The following is a 22,169-nucleotide window of genomic DNA, read 5'->3' on the forward strand; positions in this document are numbered from 1 at the left end:
AAATTAATACCAGTATTAATATCAACAGCCTTTTTCTTTAAAATCAATTGAAATTCTAGCTTTGTTAAACCCAATTGTTCTTTCCTGTTTGGACCCTATTTTACTTTTTGAGTAAAAAAGAAAAGCTCAATGGACGGAGTGTAGCTGTGGAACAAAAAGCCTCCACTTCCATGTTAGTTAGCAGTGTGACGTCTCCTTGTCACTAAATTGTGCATTGAACAAATCAGGCACTTCTTTTATTTTATTTTTTTCTAAAAGTATTTCTTACTCACTTATTCACTTGCATACTTGCATATTTGCATACTTTACCTTATCTTTTAACCTCAACCCTTTAACTCTACCTCTAATTTTAATAATTTTTTTTATATATATAATTTTTTATATATATTAAATAAAAGAAAAAAAAAAACCAAAAAAAAAAACGCCGCTTCTTTTCTATCTCTCTTTATATTTTTATATATAATTTTTTTTAATTTATTTTATTCCTTCCTTCCTTTTTTTTTAATATACAGTACTTCATGTCCAGGCAATCAAGAGCTTCTGAACTGACTGGAAGAAACAGAAAGAGTATTGAAGAAAAAGGGACAAATATCCAAGTTGTCTTGCGATGCCGGCAAGTCATCATAGATCCGCTTTGATCAATTCCTTCACGATCGCACCAGTTCTTTATTAATTCATCAAACTCTAGAGGTCTCAATGAGCATGAGAGAGCACTCAATTCTCCTGTCGAAGTCGAAGTTGTGGAATCGCGAAAACGTAATGTGCGCCTAAAGTCGAGCAAAAAGGTTTATTCATTTGATCATGTGTTTGATGATCAATCAACCCAAGAACACGTTTACAATGAAGTTGCACAACCTATACTCGATGAAGTTTTGAGAGGGTGAGAAGAATACAATAGTAGTAACTAAATTAATAAGAACACCAAGATATATACATATGTATATTTTATTCAATTAATTAAATTACCCAAAAAGAAATGCATTGATCTTCTTATTCTTCTTTATTCACCTTGACAACTAATTTATTCATGTGCGTAATTTCTCTTATTTTCTTTTTCAAAAATAATAATAATAATAATAATAATAATAATAATAATAATAATTATCAACCTAGTTACAATTGCACAATTCTTGCTTATGGACAAACAGGAACCGGAAAAACGTAAATAAGGATAAGATATATCGTAGAATTTAAACAGACAAACACATGAATATGTATAGATATACCATGGAAGGAGATTTGTCTGATCATGCTGGAAAACATGGTCCGGAAGCTGGAATTATACCACGTACAATCTACAAACTGTTTGAAACCCTGGATGCACAAGGAGCAGAGTATTCTGTCCGAGTATCTCTGATAGAACTCTACAACGAAGAAATCAGAGACCTTTTGAACCCAAGTGATGAAACCAAATCTTTACGTATTTTTGATCCGTCAGGTGGAGCCGGTGTACGAGTTCGTGGAATGGAAGAATCCTTGATTACAAATGCCTCTCAAGGATTGCACATTCTGCAGAAGGGAAGCATGTACAGAAGCATTGGAACAACCAAGTGTAATGACAAATCAAGGTAAAATAAAATAAAATAAAATAATAGCTTACTTTGTATTATTTTGTGAATAATAAATTATTGTATAAAATTGATTAATTTATATAAAAAATATGTATATGTATATATGTCTATGGTATGCATGTACTTATCTTTGCAGCCGATCTCATTCTGTTTTCACATTGACAGTTCGGATCAAAGAAACCTTGCCCGGAGGTGATGAGGTCTTAAAAGTTGGAAAGCTTAACCTGGTGGACCTTGCTGGCTCAGAGAACATCAGTCGATCTGGAGCTGAGAATGGACGGGCTCGTGAAGCAGGAATGATTAACCAAAGCTTGCTTACTCTTGGCCGAGTGATCAATCTTCTTGTAGAGCATGCTGGCCATGTGCCTTATAGGTAAATACAATATATACCTTTATAATTTGTTTGGCCATGTACTAATAAATATTTGTAGAGATAGCAAATTGACACTCTTACTCAAAGATTCCCTTGGAGGAAGAACAAAGACATGTATTATCGCGACTGTCTCGATGGCCAAAGTTAATCATGATGAGATTGTAAGCACACTGGATTATGCAAGCAGAGCAAAGAATATCCAAAACAGACCTCAGGCCAATGAACAAATGAGTCCAAGATTGCTTTTGCATGAGTATGAGACAACCATAGAAAGGTTAAAGGCAGATTTACAGGTATAGACACACAATTATACATACATACATATATATGGATATGTATATGTATATTGCTTTCTTTACTAATGCCTAGAAAATTCTTATTAGGCCACAAGAGATGGAAAGGGCGTTCGGTTGTCTCAACAGAGTTATGATTTGATGATTACAGAGAACGAAACGAGACGATTGGATATCGATAGATTAAGTAAACAGGTTGAAGAGTTTAGAGAGTCGCTAAAAGCAAAATCAGACGATCTTAAGGCCAAGACAGAACTGCTTATGGGAAAAGAATCCGAACTCAAACATATACTTGTGAGTAGAATACAATTGTGTTAGATACCAACGAACAAGCCCGGCTAGATTGATTAGGCTAGGCCAGACTAGATTAGACTAAACTGGACTAAACTGGACTGGACTGGACTGGACTGAACTGAACTGGGCTGGATTCGATTCGATTCGATTCAATTCAATTCAATTCAATTCAATTCAATTCAATTCAATTCAATTCGATTTGATTATATTGTACTCTACTAAGCCAGGCCGGGCTATCATAGACCATAATAGGCCAAAGGAATAACAAAGCAGAGTAAAATAGAGTAGAGTAGATTAGGTTAAACTGGCCTAACCTGGCCTGGCATATTATAGTATAGCTTATATCAGACAAAATTAAATTAACCTCAACTAAACGAAACTGTGTAGATCTCGCTTGGAAATATCGACCAAAAATTGAAAGTCAAAATTAATGAATTTTCCAGAAAGCACTCGCAGGTAAAAAAAAAAAACAAAAACAAAAAGAAAAAAAGAAAAAAAGAAAAAAAGAAACGTCCAGTTTGTGTATCTCTTGTGTTTGCAAAAATGAAATTTCTGTGTGATATTGAAATATATATATATATATATATTAACAATGTTGTCCAACATTAGGAATCTACCAATATAGAGACCAGCGTGGCTTTGTTAGAATCTTTACAAAACAATACGTCGATGATGGAGGCTCTTTTGAAACAAAGTGTGGACATGCAACGTGAATTTGCAGACAAAATGAGCCAAATTCGAATGAAACTAGAAGAAGAAGTTGAGCTCAAAAGCAGTCTGGCAGCAAAGGATATCAATACATTCTTTGATGGGTTTGATAACGATTTGAACGGTATTATTGGATTGGTACGTATTTCTATTTGATTTTGTTTTTTGTTTGTATGTTCATTACTTAATTAATTAATTAGTCAATTAATTATTAATTCACAAAAGAAAGAAAGAAAGAAAAAAGATATTAACAAACTTGTGCATGTACATCTATATATAATTGTCTAGGTCAAGAAGATTGATTTAGATTTTATAAAAAACCACCTCGGCAGTGAGCACAGCTATATCCTCAGTAAAAAAACAGTGACAGAACAAATGCAGACTAGAATGAGATCTTTCCACCAAGATACAATCGACAAGACTAGTTTATTTCAAAAGCAAATTTTGAAGCAAATGCAAGACTTTCAAGACAGCTTATCAAATGATATCCTTTTTTTTAAAAAACATAATTCTGGAGCTATTTGGCGCTCACACTTGCACAAAGCTATATGTATATGTATATATATATATATTTGACCTTGACCACCGTTTTTACATTTCCAGGGTTTAGATAAAACTATAGAGTCTGATGCCCAGAATTCACTGAACCAAGATGTAAAACGACTTCAACAATTACAGGGAGCCAAAGAACAGCTGCTACAAACACAAGATATAGTCAAAGAGGTAATATATATATATATATTTATTATTTGTATGAATAATATTATGAAAACTATGAAAAAATACTAATATTAATAATGTATATAAACGTATATGATAATGTAACACGCGACGTTTGGTGCCAGATCAATGATAATGTAGCCATTATGCGGGCGGGCGGTGAGTCAGGCCACCAGCGGGTGAGGCAAGAACTCCCATCACTTGTATCACTGGTAGAGTCAGCAGGTGCCAAAATTGAAACCGAAAAACGTCGTCTTGGTCATTTTGATTGTCAAACCGACATACCAGCAAACACAGTAAGTCACTTCTTCTTTCTTTTTCATATTTTTTTTTTGGCTTGTGTACAACTTATTCACCCAATCGCAAGGAGAGGGAGTCAATGTCGCAAAGACTTGAAGCGGCGCCTACTGCCCAACAGACAAGGAATTCGGTAGGTCCGCCTCCTGAACCCACACCAGAAAACAAAAAGGACACACCGGAAGACAAGACGGGAGACGGACCGAAAGAACCCAGTCGTGTGAGAGTACCGATTCTGTCAGGTAAACTGGGTTGATTGATCAGCAAACCAAATCAACTGTTAATAATAATGAATGTGTATACTAATGTTTGATTATTATTATTTTTTTTAAAAAAAGCAGGGAAACGGAAACCAGACTCAAGTATTTATGGTCCTTCAAAACGAATAGCCCGATAATGATATTAAATAGCATTATAGTTTCATATTGTATGATATTATAATGCTATATAATACAGTATAATACAGTACCGTATATCATATCATATCATATAATAGCATGACATGGCATAAAATAACATAGTATAGTATAGAATAGATAGAATGAATACATGAATAACAACCATACCTGTTAGCTGTAACTGTAACTATAACTGTAATGGTAATGGTAATGGTAACTATAATTGTAACTGTAATTGTGGATATATAACTGTGGCTATATAATTGTGGCTATTAACTGTATGTGTTTGTGTTCAGGGATTTTTTATTCTTTAAACATTTCCTTCTCTTGTAATAAACTTGTATATAACAAAACGTTGTTTTAGCATCTCTCTAGCTCAGCCATCTTTTCCACTTGTCTGGAAACTAACTTTAATGAGGGTTCCATATTAGGATATTAAAAAAGAATAAAAGAATCAAAAGACAAAAAAAAAATGCAATCAACGCGAGTCAAGAGCGCGTTTCTATACAGGGCCAATTCTGGAGGTCGTACTAGAGATTACAACGGAGCCCCCCGGTTGGCTTTGGCCGTCGATTTATAATTTGTTGGTACAATTTTTTTTTATTCTTTAAAATAAAATAAAAAAAAAAGCCTAGGGCGGTTATAGACTTTTATTGGATTCACAGGGCAGCATTTTAACCCTAAGCTCAACTCTTAATTATTATTATTTTAGCTCTTTCTCTCTTTACATCTTCTTTTACTCCTCTCCTCTATCCCTCCCATTTCTTATTCTCTATCTCTTTTCTTATACTTTCTTTCAGTTAAGGCTGTCAAGAAACCTGACTATTTTGTACATATATATATATATAATCTCTTTCATATATACTTATATATATAATAAGAGGAGACAATAGAAAATAAAATAAAAATAAAATAAAATAAAATAAATAAAAGAATAGTAATAAGAAGAAGAAGAATTGCCAAGTGTAGTACGACTCAGTCTATAATGTATGTCTGTGCATCTTGGTTTTGGATTTTATTATCATTTTGGTCTTGAACTTATTATTCATCAACTGCGCCTACTCATTCTCTCTTACAAACAAATCTACTTAGACACTTTGAGCAAACGAGACTGTTTTGCATAGAGGCGATCTACTAGATTACAGCTCGCATTTCAATCGAACAATCATGAAAGGAGGAGGAGGAAATATTAAAGTAGTGGTCCGATGTAGACCATTGAATGCCAGAGGTAATGAACCAATCTTAAATAAATTACATTACAAACCGTACCTTTCTTCATTCCTTCTTTCACTACTTCTTTTTTTTTATCGGCTTTTACTTTCATACTTAACCTCATCTCATCTGGCTTAGTTGTTACCTGAGAAAAATAATATTATATTACTTACAATAAACTTATTTATACACACAAATTATATATGAATATATGAATATATGAATGTTTATATAACTTATATATCATGCTTAACATATTATTGCTTTGTTTAAACAAATACCAATAGAAATTGCTCGGGGTGCGATTAGTCTGGTTCGCATGGAAGGAAACCAGACGATCCTTACCAAACCTCCTTCTCAGCAGACAAAATCAAGCGAAGACACAAAAGCCTTCACATTCGACAGATCATACTGGTCCGCCGATAAGACTGCATCAAATTATGCAGATCAACAGGTCGTATACGACGAATTAGGTTGCGAACTACTAGACCATGCATTTCTTGGATACAATTGCTGTATCGTTGCTTGTGAGTAAGCTGTTTCATTTCTAGCACCAAAAAAAAAGATAAAAGAAAAAGAAGCGTTTTGAACATCTTTAGTATTTAAAGCGGCAAATAACTTATAATTTCATTTCGAATTGCCTATGTACACATCTATGTGAAAAAAAAACAATAAAACACACACACACACAATCTGTATACATAAATGTAAAGATGGACAGACCGGTTCAGGAAAATCGTATTCAATGGTAAAAGATATATATATATACAAATCCTTGTTGTATTTAATGGTTTTAATATCTATCTTATTGAATATTAAATAATAATATTATTATAGATGGGCTATGGAGAAGACAAGGGTATCATTCCTCGCACTTGTTCGGAGCTGTTTGATCGCATAGTGGAAAAGACAACTTCTTCCCTGGAATTCCAAGTAGAGGTGTCCTACATTGAAATCTATAATGAAAAAGTACGCGATCTTTTAAACCCTCGTAACAAGGGCAATCTCAAAGTCAGAGAGCATCCCAGTACAGGCCCTTATGTTGAAGATCTTTCACGACTAGCCGTAAACTCATTTGCAGACATTGACCATCTAATGGACGAAGGAAACAAGGTAAAACAGTTCACACACACACACACAAACACACATACATACATATACATATACATACTTGCACTTTGCAATTTCTTTTAAGGAACCAAAATAAAGAATACTTTACACACACACTTACATACATGTATATTCTTTATGAATAAATATAATATCTTTTTTTTCAGGCGCGTACAGTTGCAGCAACAAACATGAATGAAACATCATCAAGATCCCATGCAGTATTTAACATTTTCCTAACCCAAAGACGGCGCGATAAACCAACCGATCTTCCGACCGAGAAAGTAGCCAGAATCAGGTAAAATCTAACAGCCAACAACCAAAACCAATGTATATATATATATATGAATGGGTATTTTAGGGACACCCTAAAGAGAAGGAAGAAAAAAAAAGAAAAAAAAAACCTAATATGATTTATAGTTTGGTGGATTTAGCTGGAAGTGAGCGCGCCAATAGCACGGGTGCTACGGGAACCCGTCTCAAAGAAGGCTCAAACATCAATAAATCACTCACCACGCTTGGTAAGGTTATTGCTGGTCTTGCAGAGCAGTCGATACAACAAGAAAACAAAAAGAATGGAAAAAAGTCCAAGGAAGCCTTTGTGCCCTTTCGTGATTCTGTAAGCTTTCTTTATCTAATTTCATTTTAATCATATACCTTTTATATAAATGTATATGTGTATACAAATTATACTCAGTTCACTTGACTGACAGCTAACCAACCCAATCCAATCCAACCCAACCTAATAAAATAAAATAAAACATATTTTATTTATACATATATAATTGGTGTAGATCTTGACATGGTTACTCAAGGATTCTTTGGGCGGAAACTCAAAGACGGCCATGATTGCGGCTATTTCTCCGGCTGACTTTGATGAAACCCTTAGTACTTTACGTTATGCGGACCAAGCAAAGAAGATCAAGACCAAAGCAGTCGTGAATGAAGATCCCAACGCAAAGATGATCCGTGAGCTCAAAGACGAATTACAAGCTCTGAAGCAGACCTTGATGGTGTATGCCCCTGAAGAAGTCGAAAAAATTACGGCATCACATCATCCTGAACAACACGCAAAGAATCAGAAGAAGGCATTGGCAAAGACTGTAGAGGAACCGATGTCAGCCACAACGTCAACAGTAGCAACAACAACAAAAACATCAAAATCATCAGAAGCAGCGTTGGCAACTGCAACAGCTGTAGCGGTGGCACCACCAAAACCAGAGACAATCGTCTTTAGTGATGGAACAGGCACTCCAAAATACCTAACCAAACAGGAAATGGCAGAGCAGGTCCAGATCACAGAGAAACTCCTTGATGAACTCAACGAGACATGGGACCAAAAGGTCTACAAAACAGAGCTGATCCACATGGAAAGAGAAAAATCTCTAGAAGAACTTGGCATCTATGTCGAAAAGAACAGCCTCGGAGTCTACACGCCAAAAAAGATACCCCATCTTGTCAATCTCAACGAAGATCCACTCATGTCTGAATGTCTTATGTATCAAGTAAGACCTGGAATTACCCGTGTAGGTAGAGCACACAATTCCGAAGAAGACGGACCTACTACTACTGCTACTACCACTACCACTACCACTACCGCTAGTACTACTCTAGAAGATATTCCTCCAACCACAGAAACTTCCGAAAGTACTCCATCCGGTCCGTTTCCAGAGGCACCAAAAGAAGCTTACATTCGTCTCAGCGGAACAAACATTTTAGAAGAGCACTGCTTCTTTGAAAATGAGGCCAATATTGTCACTCTGCATCCTGGGAAAGATTCACTAACTATGGTCAACGGAATGCGGATTCTTCAACCAAAGAGATTAAAAAGCGGCTATCGTATCATATTAGGAGATTACCATATCTTCAGATTCAACCACCCCGAAGAAGCCCGGAAAGAGCGTGACACTCTCCTTCGAAGAACAAGCTCACTCAATGGACACAACAATCTAGCCATCAGCAGACCAGAATCACCCACTGTTTCAATAATGTCAGACCGCGAAAGTGTTCCACAATTCTCAGACATCGTGGACTGGAACTTTGCCCGCAGAGAGGCAGCCCTGTGCTCATACAATACTGGTGAAAATTCAACAATCGTACACATGCCAGATGAGGATCTGGAACGATTGTTTGACGATGTGTCCAAGGTCAGGCTACGACGTCTGAGAGAGTCTTCGTATTCATCCTCAGATGGAGGAGTATCCATGGACACAGATAGTGTCTCAAGACGTACGTCAGGTTCATCATATCGACTGAGCACATTGTCTGCAGCTTCAACCTTCCAAGAGGACAGTAGTGTAGACGAATCCTATTTCCCATCCAAGTTTGGCCCAGAATTGACGATGGATAGAAATGAACTTTTTCAACAGGCTAAAGAAGAAATGCAGCAACAGTTGGAGCTTCAACGACAAGAGTATGAAAGTCAGATACAATCCCTTTCGATGAACCTCCTGTCGAGAACATCCTCAGTAGAGTCACTCGAGCAGCCTTCAGATTACACCGAGGCCGAAGCCACCCTGGCACGCAAGGTTATCGAACAGTGGAAAAGCCACAGATATGCACACATGACACAGGTCATATCTCGTAATACACCTGTTTTGCAACATGCAAATGAGATGGCATTTCGCCAAGACGAAGGTGCCAATTATCGATTCATAGTTATTCACGATAACACCAGTGTGTCTTCACAGTCATTCTGGGAGTCAAGCTCCTCATATGTTGATGCCGAACTACTGGCAGAAAACAAGCCGTGCATTGCAGTACATGTAACAGACCAGAAAAACAAGGCCTGCTACATCTGGTCAGTCGAAAAGTTCAGAATGCGCATGAGATACATGCAAGGTGTTCTCTACACAACCGACCGTATACCCAAACATCTGATTGTAGAAGAAGCGTTTTATGATGCTACACACTCGCGGTACTCCTTGCTAGGACTGGCAAGAACCCCTCTCCGGAACCTTGCATTTCAAGTACCAATAGAGAGTGTCTTGAACGTGTTTTGCAGAAACACCGGCAAGTCTATTTGCCAACTCAAGGTTCTGATTGCTCCTATTGCAAGATCAGTTTTAAGAGGAAAGTCAACAGCAGCAGCAGCAAATAATTCACTTATAAAAAATGGAAAAACAACAAAAGATCATCAGGCCAACAAGAAATTATTGAACGTTGGTCAACAACTAGTCTTTGAAGTTAGAATGTTGGTTCTCTCGGGCCTCAATGAAGAAGAATTCACAAGGGTGCATGCTCAGTTTAGACTATCTGCATTCGGTACCAGTACACGAAACTCATCGTCAGACACAATTTTTGCTACCGAGCCCATCAGAAATTTTGGATCATCCCCTGTTGAACTAGGGTATAGCCAGACACTCTCGATGACTGTAACAACAGAGATGCTGGATGCTATCATGAACAATTGTATCACATTTGAAGTTTTTGGAGAAATTCAGCCCGATAAAATAACCCAAGCAATAGCCTCGGTTAGACGACGGCCTAAAGCAACAGCATCAACAACAGCAGCATCAGTAGTGGTGGTGGGATCAGAGACTTTACAATCGCCCAGCCACTCTCTCATTCATAAGCCTTCAAGAGAAAGGACAAACCGTGTGAATGAAACAAGGCATGATGTTCTGTCCTGGATTCAGCTCTGTGAAATGGCTCCTGAAGGAGAATATAAGCCTGTAATGATAATGCATGATCAGGGGAGTGTGTTTTCTTTACGACAGGGTCAGCAGCGTCGAATAATACTCACATTGAGTCATGACTCTGGAAACCAGCTCGAGTGGCAAGACATCACCTCCCTGGCCATTGGAAGAATTCGGCTTATGGATACAAAGGGACGAACTGCCGATCTGGTCTCGTCTTCAGAGATCCCCATCAAACTTATGCCCGATCAGATATTATCACCGAGCACAGATGGGACGAGCAGCATAATTGTCCAGGGCGCCTGGGATAGCTCCCTCCACGACTCCTTGTTACTGAACCGAATTACACCCGCTGGACATCGGGTTGTCCTGACAGTGTCATGGAAAGTTCGATGTGGAAAACACGATGAGCCTCTAAAGTTCAAGACCGATATATACGTACGAATCCTGGGCGCCACTCCTTCTGACCAGATCAAACGTGCGTCACTATTCCGTAATTTCTTTTCAGGGTTACCGGCCGAGCGAACCTTGTCAGACAGAATGAGCTCCATATTTTCTGTTCACATCTGCCCCTCTGTGTGCTCCCCCCCAAAAGGACTTGAAAGCGACATAACGTTTCAAAATGGCCACCAGGACACAGAAAATAAAACCCAAAGTCTGGAACTTCTTGATACCTATCGTGCAGGGCATCAAAGGATATCGTGTAAAGAGCAAGCTTCATTTATGCGACATGGTCTAGTTCTTCATGAGCAGATACTCCAACGCAATGGGCCTGTAGAACACATACCATTAAGTCAAAAAGAAAAAGAAGCACTGCTACACAAGGTCATCAAACTTTGGACCTTCAAACCTCAATTGAGCAGAGAGGTAAGACAAATAGTTCTAGATTTGTAAATTATTCTTTTTTTTGGATTCTTACAGTTTTTTTTTGGTTGTTGTTGTTGTTGTTGTTGTTGTTGCTTTGTACATAAACATCTGTATAGAAGAATTTTATGGTACTGCCAATGGATAAGATACCAGGTAGCCCAGGAAGAATCCAACGCTGGTCGTCCGAGGTTCACGAAATCATACCAAAGTAAGATATTATATCTTTTTTGGTTTTGTGCTTATTGTTTGCTAACCACAATAATCATTCAGTAGCCCAGTGACCATGAAAGGACCACTTTCACGGTTTGAAAAAGACACTGGAAAATGGGAGAAGTACTGGTGTGTTCTGAGAAAGTAAGTCATCCAAAAAATTCTTCTTCTTGATTGTTGTTTATCTCATATATACACACCCACTTTATTGTGTTCCTGGTGCGGCCACTGTTTTATTTAGACCTTTACTTTTCCTATACAAAGATCAAACCGAGATTAGTGAAGCAAGCCTACTACGTATTACCTCTGTTGCTATCTCTGACGATGCTGTGCAGGTATATTGTTGTTGTTTTTTTTAAAAAAACCATTCATTTGAACTCAAGCTAACTCAGCGCTCTTGATTGTTGTAGACTCCAAACAGAATCACTGTTTACACCCACAACAACTCTTATTTATTGCAAGTTAATGATCCGTCTTCTCTTATGGAGTGGAGAGAAGCCATGGATCCACTTTCTTCCTTCTAAACGTACCCACCCTTTCGAGCTTTTTGCTGTTTCAAATTCATATTCTCTTTCTCTTTATAAACTTCCCCCACAAACATGTATCCAAGTGAACTTGTTATTATTTATCCAAAGCCCTGTATTAATATTTTATTGTTCAAGATCCTATTCCCTTCAATTATTCTTTATAAAAAAATTAATGTTTGATTTCACTTTCGATCGTCTTATCTATAGCTTTTTTGTTTCATAAAAAAATAGAGCCTCATCTTTAACCACAGATCCCACTTTGGTAAGCCAATTTCCTGTCAAAGCAAAGGCTTATTATTATCTACTTAATAAACAATACGGCACATTATTTAGTGTAAGTTGTACAATTCAGTCAAGTCACTCTTTTTTAATAATAATAATAATAAAAAGACATTTTTACTTTGACATTTTTCTACTTCTTGTAAAGTATTAAAATGTATACATACAAATGTATATATATAATACATGGCATCATAAGTAAATAAACTATACATAATTGTTATTAAAAGATACAGCTTGTGATTATATCTGTCAAGTTACTGCGAGGGGTTATATCATTCTTCAAAGTCCAGCCAAATCCATCTACATTGTTTGTTTCTTTTCGGGTGTATAGAGACCCTCCACTACCTTTCCACCTCTATATTCCATTATTAACAATATCAATATTCTTGCTGCTCTCCTTCTAAATTATATAAACACACACACATATATATATTTGGTAAAATACAAAAAATATGATTCATTTTGAGTAATTTGAACTGATGGTACCTGAAATTGTAAGGCATAGATATTTTTCTTTAAAGAAAATAACGTTACGTTCAAAGATTTATAGAGTAATTCTTTATGTGTATATAATCTCTCTTTTGATTTTTTTCCCAAGGTTGTAGTAACATTTTTTCTTTGTTTTCACTTCTTTGTACTCCTTTATGCTTCATGTATAAAGCATGGCTGTGTATATGTTTATCAACAATGACCGAATATTATCTAAGCCATGTTACTCAAACAAAGAAGGCTAACCCACAAGGAATAAATCAACCAAATTCAAAAAATGATGAGAGCCCAAAACTATGGGGTTATTTGTTTTGTTTTTTTTTAAAAAAAGTTCAAAAGGTATTTCAAAATCCAATTTTATAGGATATTTTACCTCACGGGTTGGTCTTTTGTTTAGTACACTCGAGAGAGCAAAATCCCAATTCTTTTCTTTAGAAACAGAGGACAAGACACCAAAAAGGCTACTACAGTGCCATGCACCGGCTAAAATATCCCCCACCCCACCCCCCTTCTCCAATCTATCAAATGTCAGCCTCGGAATGATACTTTCGCCATATATACCTTTAGACTTTGGTTCATAATTCAATAATCTTACTTTTAGTAACAAAAATCCGGTGGAATCTTCTCTGATATTCTGTACCTGGCAAGAACTTCTCTCTTAGCAGCTATTTCACATGGCAGTGTAATAATATGCTTAACTTTGGAAAGTGAAGCATGCCAAAAAAAATACGTATTTTTTATTCTTTTATTTATTAAACAATTCATATAGCCAATAAGTTTATTATAATTCCAGATATAATTATACTAGTCAGTGCTTTATCCATATAATCTACAAACCAAAATTAGTGAGATTCATCTCGAAACTAGTCTAAATGTTGCTTCGATTCTTGCCCCGTGCTGTAAAGTAAGTACATTTGTTAATACCATTAATTATGCGCCTGAACTGATTGATACTCAAACCATATTGGAGTTTGTCTTGAAGCATTTGCTCTGACAAGAATACATTTCTTCTGACTTTTACAAAACCAAAACCAAAACCAAAAAAAAACCAAGACAACAACGACTTACCATAGGTCATCGCCTAATAATTATCGAGACTCAACAAGTACCGCTGCATGAACCAAAGACAAGTTTTTTGCCAGAAAATTAGTGTCACAATTGCTGTTCCAGGGGTAAAAAAAAAGGTACGCATTCATTATGCTTAAAATGTTTGAAAAACAAGATATGCTATGATATTGGCACAATCTGAATTATACTTTGTTGCAAATACAGATTACAGATACTAAACAATTTCTTAAGGTACAATATCTACTTGGCAAACACGTAAGATTTTCTAAAGAAAAATTCTTCATATATTATACACCACATTCCATATTCGTATGAAAACTGCCAGGGATATTATTTAACATAATAATTGAGTGTGCAAGCTTGATAAGTATACCAAAAGACCAAAAGGAATAAAGTAGTTAATCAAGACTAGCATGCTAAAAAGAATGAAAACACATTTCACAGTCAAATTAGATCACTCAAAGTTACAGTACTCTCTTTTAATTTCATGATACTTGAAAGGGCTGTATATATTTGAATGTTCCCAGGTAGATCTTGGTAGAATATGATGGGACATTGCTGCAAACCCACACGTTTTCTAGTTCTAAAGATTTATATATATATACGCTGCTTCAAGTCTTAAGTCCTTATTTGGAATAAACTCGAAATTTATATTTGGGTTTCAAGATTCTGTGTAAAGAAACTGCTAGAGTTGCTTTAAGAAATACTAGTTGTTAAGTACTGAATCGTACTTTGCTTTTAATTTTTTTCTTGTTTAAAAATAAATAAACACACATAATATACTGTGCTTGCGACGATAACAAGTAAGTCTAACAATATATCATAGTATACTCGTGCACATCCCACTTACAATTAACCTCATGCTATAACTTCTTTAAAAAAAATCTTGAGGATCATTCAATAAATTAAACACCATGGTATAGTATACATCGTTGTAATCTGAGTTCGTGTTTCTTCTATTTGATATTGATATAAACACATTCTATTATATTGATACACACACTACTACAACCACAATTACAATTACAATCATATTGAAATTACAATTCGACACACGCACAGGTATATTCGGGTAATCTATTTCTTCAACTGGCTCATCACCTTATCCTCCCAAAGCTTCTGTGCACATCCAACATAATCGGTGTGGACAATGGTGTGAGCGGTATCTCTAACCTTCTCGTTCCAACTGTGCTTGACTACATAATATAAAATAACGATTAAATAATCTTTTCTTCTTCTTCTTCTTCTTCTTCTTCCTTTCATTGACTCTTTCTCCTCCATTCAATTTTAAACAATTTATCCCCAAAAAAATTAAAATTAAAATAACAATACTAATTAAATATTAGTAATTGATAATTACCGGAAGGAACAAATTTCTCGGAGACGTAACGCTGAGAGTCAGCAAGAACAGGTACAGACTCCAAGATAGTGGTGCGCTTGGTAAAGGTTTTGGTGTTGTCCTGAGCAGTAACCTGGAGATTTTCGTTGGCTTTGGTGAGACGGTTGTGAATGTCGGATGTGTTGTGGATCAGATCATCTCTGAATTTGTAGGTAACAGCGGCAGCGGCAACGAGACCGGCAACGATAGATACTGTTTTGGCCATGGCGATAGAAACAATAGACTAGAACAACAACAGTAACAACAAAGGAAGAAGAAGAAGAAGGATATATATATATATATATATAGAGAGAGAGAAAGAGAAAAAAAAAGGTACACAATAGGCCTGGGTTGGCTTTTATTGGGTGACGCAACAAACGTAAAGAGATGCGGTCTTTTGATTGTTTGTGTTGGTTAAAGAGCAGTCAGGCCATATGGATCTGTGATGCGGTAAGGCCCTTCTGCTGCCCAGGTTACAAACGGTGACTGAGTAAAATTAACAGTGTATCCGTACAACATGATCCTATAGCTGCGTTCCATCGAGAAAGTGTTGCTCTGAGGTACGGAATAATAATAGCGGGCAGTATATACATTGAGATTCTTGCCAATCGTCACAGTGTCCGACGCATTTTGTTGGTCGGTGGGTACCAGCAAGATATCAATCGTTGCAATATTCGGGAGGGTACAATACCAAGTAATTGGAAGGGCCTGTATGTATGTATAGATATGTACAGCCTGTGAGTTTATTTGTCTAAAAAAGAATCATGAAATCAAAACAAACAAACAAAAAAAGTTTGTGTCGTACCATGTCAATAAATAGACGTCCCAAAGGTAAATTAGCGAGAAGGCCAGTGCCTTCTTGTTGGGATGTCCCTGGGTCGGGTCCGGTTACAAAGAATAAGGGCCTTGATTGGGGCAGCATGGTAAAGGGACCTGCTACCTGAGGGTGACTAATGCAGTCGAGACCATTGTCCTGTTCGAATGTGGAAGTATCACTGGCTTCCTCAGCTGTCAATCCAGTCCACGAGGGTTGTAGTACAACATAAAGTCGTTTGTTGAAGGTAGAAGATAATTGGGAAGGAATATCCCACAAATAGACCCCACTCAAGGGATCTACTCCAGACGCTATCTGGCCTGTCTGGTTGGTCTGGTTGTCGACCCACCACAGATCGATGCTCATGTCCACCGCCCGGTTCAACTCGGTACGAAACTTTTGAATGCCATCATTGTCATACAGCCATCGAATGGCCATACTAGTCGAACCTTGGTAAACACCTCCAACGGCGGGTGAGGTCAACATTGTGCATACATGCGTAGATTCAAACAGCTGCATGCTATTTCCTGTCATCGTCCAAGAAAGGGGTATACTCCAATCTTGCGTTGTGGTGTTTTGCGCGGTCGTATCTAATGTTGAATTTGCACTGACTGATGTCGGTGCATCTTGTATTGGTTGAACTACTGAACCACCGCCACGGACACCATGGAAAGAGATTGACAACAAAAGGATGGCAATCAATGGCCACATTAACAAAGAAGTTGAGGTCAATATTTTCTTGCTTGGGGTTAGAGCGGAGTCTCTCGCGCGAGGCGTCTTCCATACCACACACAGACACAGACACACATAGAGATTAATGTACACACATTAGTGCAAGATCAAACTGAAATATTTATTTGTAATTAATCTGAATGATTATCGTCTTTTTCATTTATTTCCTTTAAAAGAAAAACAAGTAAAACTTTCTTTTACTTCTTCATTTTCATTTCTTCATTTCTATAATGCAAATTCGTATTTTTCTTGGTAGTCTGGCTAGTTTTACCTGGATAAGTATGGTTTTTGGAGGTGAGGAACAGGAACGGGAAGATCGCTCAATATACAAGGGCTTATACTTGACTCATGTGGTTTAACTCATACGGTTTGACCCACATATATTTATATATTTATATATTTAATTCTTTGTGGTTTGTAAGCCCCGGTTAGCCAAAGAAATGCCGAACGTAGCACTCCAGATACCCATGCAACGCCCGTTCTACACATAAGCCCCAGTGATTTATTAGCGTTTCAGAACTCCCGTGGAATATCAGTTGAATACCAACTACCCGAAAGCGGACTTCTGGACAGAGAAGAGGAAGAAGAAGAAGTGGATGATGGAGAGGAAGATATTTAAATGAAATTGCTTTGTTTTTTTTAAAAATTTTATTTATATAAAAAAAATCTACTAGTCTACCAGCCAAAAGAAAGAAAGAAAAAGGAATAATATATATGCGTAGAATAGGTCCACTGAGTGGACGTTCTAAAACAGAATGGGAGTCATACATATGAAAGGAAAAGAAAAAGAGGATATGAAGTAATGGAGTTGGGAATTGGGGTTGGAGTTGGGAGTGGAGGAGAGTTTGGAGGAGGGGAGGGGAATTTTTCTTGAAAGTGTAATGAAAATACGGAGTGCTTAATGAAGGACGCAGAATCTGTCAAAGTAGGCCTGTGCTAATTTACCCAAGGCTTCACCAGAAGTACCTCTGAGAAGGGTACCAATGTATCCGTCTGGACGTACAATAGATACTATAATATCATCCGAGTTCTCTGCCTGGAGTTCGGTCTTTTGGTGGTAACCAGTGTGGCATTGGGCGCGGTTGAGTTTATCTAGCATAATTAATTCGGGTTGAATACCCAGATCATAGGCAGCCACCGTGTCGGCTGTGCTGGTAGTTACGACCATAAGACGTGTCGTAAGACTGGTCTGGTGGTTGTTGTGCCATGCCAAGAATGGCTTGATCTCTTCAGAGGTCTTCTTGAGATCATTTGCAAGAACCAAGATTGTGAACGACAGCCAGTCGGGAGTTGATTCTGTGTGGGCTTCGAACAGACGTACTTTGCGGCCAGAGGAGAACTGGACGACTTTGTAATGAGGTGCACGCATACCGGCCTGCATCACATACCGCGTATTTTCACAATCCGAATTCCACACCAGGGGATCAGTGTTGACCAAGTTAGTGTATTGGATACCAAATCCTGTGGTAAATGATCTGTTCTCCTGTACGGCCATGCAATAGTCCTCTGACTTGTGTCCAGCTGCTGCCTTTGCTGCAGTCTTGTCAATCGACAGAACTTTGGAAGCAATTGGGTGGCGTTCGGCAGTGTATGTAGACAACACTTCAGGTTTAATTTGCCCACGCTCTACCAGACACAACTTCCAAATCTAAAATAGCAATAGTAATAAAAGACAAGATTTAGTTTTCATGTGTACCTTTTCTCTTTACGTTTTTCTTTATTAAGACTAATTTGACTTACCAAGTTGAATACATCACCAAAGCCGGTGTTGACACCCTGACCCAGGGTCGGGCTCTGTGAGTGGGCCGCATCTCCACACAAGAATACTCTGTTGTCGTGAGAGTCCATGGTTGCTGCCTGGCGCTGTCCGACTACATACACAGTCCAGTAAAGTATACCAAGGAATTCGATACGATGAGGTAAAAGGGCACGCTTGGCTTCGCGCTGGATGTCTTCAAGTTGGATCTTGTTGCGGTTGTGCTGCTCTTTACGCAAATCATGCTCGTTCTCGTTAAAGTGTACAAAGATTCGGGTGAGACCGTTTTCACGTGGGAACAAACTGATGGTCTTTGCGTGGTCACTCTGAAGAATACTAAGGGAGCACAAACACTGAATGAGAAGAAAGGTTCATTTTTTTGTTTTTGTTTTTGTTTTTGTTTTTGGCTTTGGTTTGTTTACCAGACTAGGGATGTATGTTCCCTATCCCATATCCACTTACCAAACATCACGGCGACCAGTAAAGTTGGTTCTGACCAGGGCATCCAATACACCTGCATGGGTCTCGGTTGTTTCACCTTCGTTGGCGATACCCAACTGTTGACGAATATCACTGTGTGCACCATCACAACCCAACAAATACTTGCATTCGATCTCCTCGGTTGAAGTTTCACCCTGCATGTTCATCACTGTAGCCTTGATTGGATAGATGCTGTCTGGACACTTTTCCATCTTCACTACAGTAGAGGGACGCTCGACTTGAACATCGTTGAGCGATAGGATGCTCTGAAGGCTGGATTCTGTGATGTGCTGACCAACACATAGCAAGTATCTGTTGTAATTCATCACCACAATTCCTTTTTTATCAGCTTCTTCTCCTTTGTAGTCATTCTCCTCCTCTTTCTCCTCCTCTTTCTCTTTCTCTTTATCCTTGTCCGTGGAGTTTAACTTACTGATGCTTAGATTCGACCTGGTCAGGAACAAAAGGCATAGTAGACTGAATGGTTCCATTCATGTAGGTTGCCATCTTCTCAACCTTGACGCCTGTCTTTAACAGCTCATCGGCCAGTCCTGCTCTCTCCAACAACTCAAGAGTTCTACCGTGAATCCAGTCACCTCTTCCCCAGTGATTTGGCTCGGCCTCGATATCTTTTTTGTTGTGATTATGGTTGTGGTTGTGGTTGTGGTTGTGGTTGTTGTTATTTATGTTATATCGTTCAATGTTTTTAGTTTTCTTGATTTTTCTCGGTTTAATTTAAATGTTTTTAAGTATGTTATATCTCAAAGCCGTTGACTAACCAAGAATACGGACAGTAAATCCTGCTTGGACGATGAGATTTGCTGACAGGAGACCTACTGGTCCTCCACCTACGATAAGGAAGTCGACTTTGTTTGGGAGGGGGGTTGGCTTGTCTGTGATGGTCATTATTAAAGACTAAAAAGAGGAAGAGTCTAAGCTAGAGAGATGTGCTGGTGTAATTTTTTCTGTTTAGATTTATTTTATATGAGAACTTGTGCTACAATTAAGCTTTCTATTTTTTGGGGGGGTTCAATGATGGGCTCACTTCGGGACTTGTAATGGCAAAACTTCACTGTAATATATACATAAAATCTAGTATTCTCTGACATGGAAATATCTAAAAAAAAATCAGGCAATTTTGTGTATATTTGATATTTTGCTTTATTAACTTGCAGTGAAAGGATTAAGAAATATTAAGCAGAAATATAAAACAAGAAAGAAAAACAAAGCAGCAAAGGAACCAGAATCCTGCTTCAATGCTGATACAAAAGTAAAGTAAAGTAATGTAAAAAAAATAAATTAATCTTGATGTCATTAATAGTATAAATGAAAAAGGAAAGATGTAATTTTGTGGGATGATTTTTTTTTCATATATATTTTTTAATATGATTCATTTTGGATTTTTCAATATAAAATTAAGAAACACGCATATACACACACATACACACACACACACATACACACAGGGCTGTGCTTGTTCTGTGCAGATATTTGCGCTTTTTTTTGGGGGGTAGGATAAAACAAGAAATGGAGTAGAATAAGGTAGAATAGAATAGAGTAAAATAAGGTAAAATAAGGTAAACTAAAGTAAGATAAGGTAGGGTAAGGTAGGGAGAGGGAGAGGGGAGAGGGGAGAGGGAGGAGGAGTTTATTGGTGTATGTATATGTATTTGTATTTGTACATACATATATACATGTGTTTGTATATATATTTAAGCGTTGACCATGGTAGAGGGAGTAGAGGGAAGATAATAATAGTCTGTAGGGGACAGTAAAAGACAACCACCAATATGACCGAGCATAGACTCAGTGCTTATGAACAGTGATCGCCACAGGCCAAAAACATGCCTGACAAAGCGGCCGAGTTGGGAAGTAGAGGTGTCCTTGTGGCGGCCTTCTTCTTCCAGCGCGTGACCTTCCGCAAATGACTCGGCAAGTTCAAGTGCAAGTGAAGCTGTCTCCACGAAACTGTCTGACGCACCCAAGATTCGGACCGCGACGTGTTCACGCAGATTTAGCCAACGGCCTGTCCATCCGGATACGACCGGTGCAATACTAGAGCGAGTCATAGTGCCATACTCGGCCCTCTCCGGACCTTCCTCGGCTGCTGTCATATCTATCAATGACTGGTATGCCTCTGAAGGTTTCTCGGGGTGGATAATTCCCCGGCTCGGCTCTATCCTTGTTCGAGACACTTCAATGTCCTTGTCTTTTCCTTTTTCGCGCCCAAGTATTATTCCTTGTCCGTCTGATCGATGGCTGGCCACAACAGCACTTGCAACAGCCCCTTGAGTATCCATGGTAGCAGAAGCATGTCTTTGTTCAGCTGATCTGTACCAATCTACCAAAGCAGGAGACATGGAAATACCCTTTCGGGGTTCTTCTTCCTCTTCCTCTTCAGGTCTTTCATCCTCTTCTTCTTCTTCTTCTTCCTCCTCCTCCTCTTCATCATCATCTTCTTCCTCTTCCTCTTCTTCTTCGTATTCTTCAATTGTTGCTAATCTGCCATCATAACCAGTGTCTTCAAGATATGGTGGTGATGGTAGTCGTTCGTTGTAATAAGAAGACTGCAACGGATACATTTGATTTGTTTGTTCTTGTTGACCAACTGGTTCAGGATCAGTGTTAACAACATGAAGTGCCATACGATGTGTTTGTCGCCCATGAGCCATCCACGCATTTTCATCCATAACAAGCTGTTCAGGTTCCACACCCATTAAGCCACTCGACATAATTCTTTCGTCAGTGCTGTCAAGAGCTTGATCGATTCCGCCGTTTGCGTACATTTCACCTTCTTCATCATCCCACTCGCTCTGGCCTTGATCAAAGCTGTGCTGTTGTGGTGGCGGTGGTGTGAACATAAAATCATCTCCGGTCAAGAAGACAGTTGGTCTAACTACCGGCATGCCTAATAATATCTGCTGTGATTTGCTAAACATACTTTGGAGTAAC

General features: G+C 38.0%; 6 protein-coding genes across 6 annotated transcripts; 3 read left to right on the top strand and 3 right to left on the bottom strand.

Moving 5' to 3' along the window:
* Positions 1–788: 788 nt before the first annotated feature.
* Positions 789–2,180, top strand: PHYBLDRAFT_91038 (hypothetical protein; the record flags this gene model as incomplete). Its single annotated transcript, XM_018443763.1, has 6 exons — positions 789–880; positions 1,114–1,161; positions 1,221–1,447; positions 1,499–1,568; positions 1,708–1,944; positions 2,003–2,180. Coding segments are annotated over 6 exons (852 nt in total), but the record flags the coding sequence as incomplete, so codon positions are not given.
* A 3,641-nt stretch (positions 2,181–5,821) lies between these two features.
* On the top strand, positions 5,822–12,402 carry PHYBLDRAFT_135717 (hypothetical protein; the record flags this gene model as incomplete). The annotated part of the gene is made up of 15 exons (XM_018429743.1): positions 5,822–5,882; positions 6,154–6,393; positions 6,580–6,614; positions 6,704–6,979; positions 7,144–7,274; positions 7,397–7,595; positions 7,771–8,007; positions 8,084–8,093; positions 8,177–8,506; positions 8,648–10,503; positions 10,552–11,481; positions 11,598–11,689; positions 11,752–11,835; positions 11,933–12,026; positions 12,102–12,402. The coding sequence occupies 15 exons, from the start codon at positions 5,822–5,824 to the stop codon at positions 12,213–12,215; spliced, it is 4,689 nt and encodes a 1,562-aa protein (XP_018287655.1). The 3' UTR covers positions 12,216–12,402.
* A 2,617-nt stretch (positions 12,403–15,019) lies between these two features.
* PHYBLDRAFT_182801 (hypothetical protein) lies at positions 15,020–15,661 on the bottom strand (the record flags this gene model as incomplete). The annotated part of the gene is made up of 2 exons (XM_018438678.1): positions 15,020–15,253; positions 15,418–15,661. The coding sequence occupies 2 exons, from the start codon at positions 15,659–15,661 to the stop codon at positions 15,135–15,137; spliced, it is 363 nt and encodes a 120-aa protein (XP_018287656.1). The 3' UTR covers positions 15,020–15,134.
* Positions 15,662–15,849: 188 nt separating this feature from the next.
* PHYBLDRAFT_66162 (hypothetical protein) lies at positions 15,850–16,960 on the bottom strand (the record flags this gene model as incomplete). The annotated part of the gene is made up of 2 exons (XM_018441595.1): positions 15,850–16,143; positions 16,241–16,960. 2 exons carry the CDS (start codon positions 16,958–16,960, stop codon positions 15,850–15,852), a joined length of 1,014 nt encoding a protein of 337 aa, XP_018287657.1.
* A 251-nt stretch (positions 16,961–17,211) lies between these two features.
* On the top strand, positions 17,212–17,600 carry PHYBLDRAFT_149402 (hypothetical protein; the record flags this gene model as incomplete). Its single annotated transcript, XM_018432268.1, has 2 exons — positions 17,212–17,275; positions 17,404–17,600. The coding sequence occupies 2 exons, from the start codon at positions 17,212–17,214 to the stop codon at positions 17,598–17,600; spliced, it is 261 nt and encodes an 86-aa protein (XP_018287658.1).
* PHYBLDRAFT_182802 (hypothetical protein) lies at positions 17,599–20,156 on the bottom strand. The gene is made up of 5 exons (XM_018438679.1): positions 19,997–20,156; positions 19,651–19,846; positions 19,200–19,529; positions 18,722–19,073; positions 17,599–18,629 (listed from the first exon to the last, which is right to left on the bottom strand). The coding sequence occupies exons 1-5, from the start codon at positions 20,121–20,123 to the stop codon at positions 17,880–17,882; spliced, it is 1,755 nt and encodes a 584-aa protein (XP_018287659.1). The 5' UTR covers positions 20,124–20,156; the 3' UTR covers positions 17,599–17,879.
* Positions 20,157–22,169: the final 2,013 nt, after the last annotated feature.

The sequence above is a fragment of the Phycomyces blakesleeanus genome (genome assembly GCF_001638985.1).
Source record: "Phycomyces blakesleeanus NRRL 1555(-) unplaced genomic scaffold PHYBLscaffold_21, whole genome shotgun sequence".
NCBI classification, from domain to species: Eukaryota; Fungi; Mucoromycota; class Mucoromycetes; order Mucorales; family Phycomycetaceae; genus Phycomyces; species Phycomyces blakesleeanus.

Coding starts and splice junctions, on each gene's coding strand:
- PHYBLDRAFT_182802 (XM_018438679.1), bottom strand. CDS start 20,123: ATGACCATCACAGACAAGCCAACCCCCCTCCCAAACAAAGTCGACTTC. Junction 19,530..19,650: donor CAGGTCGAATCTAAGCATCA/GTAAGTTAAACT, acceptor GAATTACAACAG/ATACTTGCTATGTGTTGGTC. Junction 19,074..19,199: donor ACTGGTCGCCGTGATGTTTG/GTAAGTGGATAT, acceptor GTGCTCCCTTAG/TATTCTTCAGAGTGACCACG.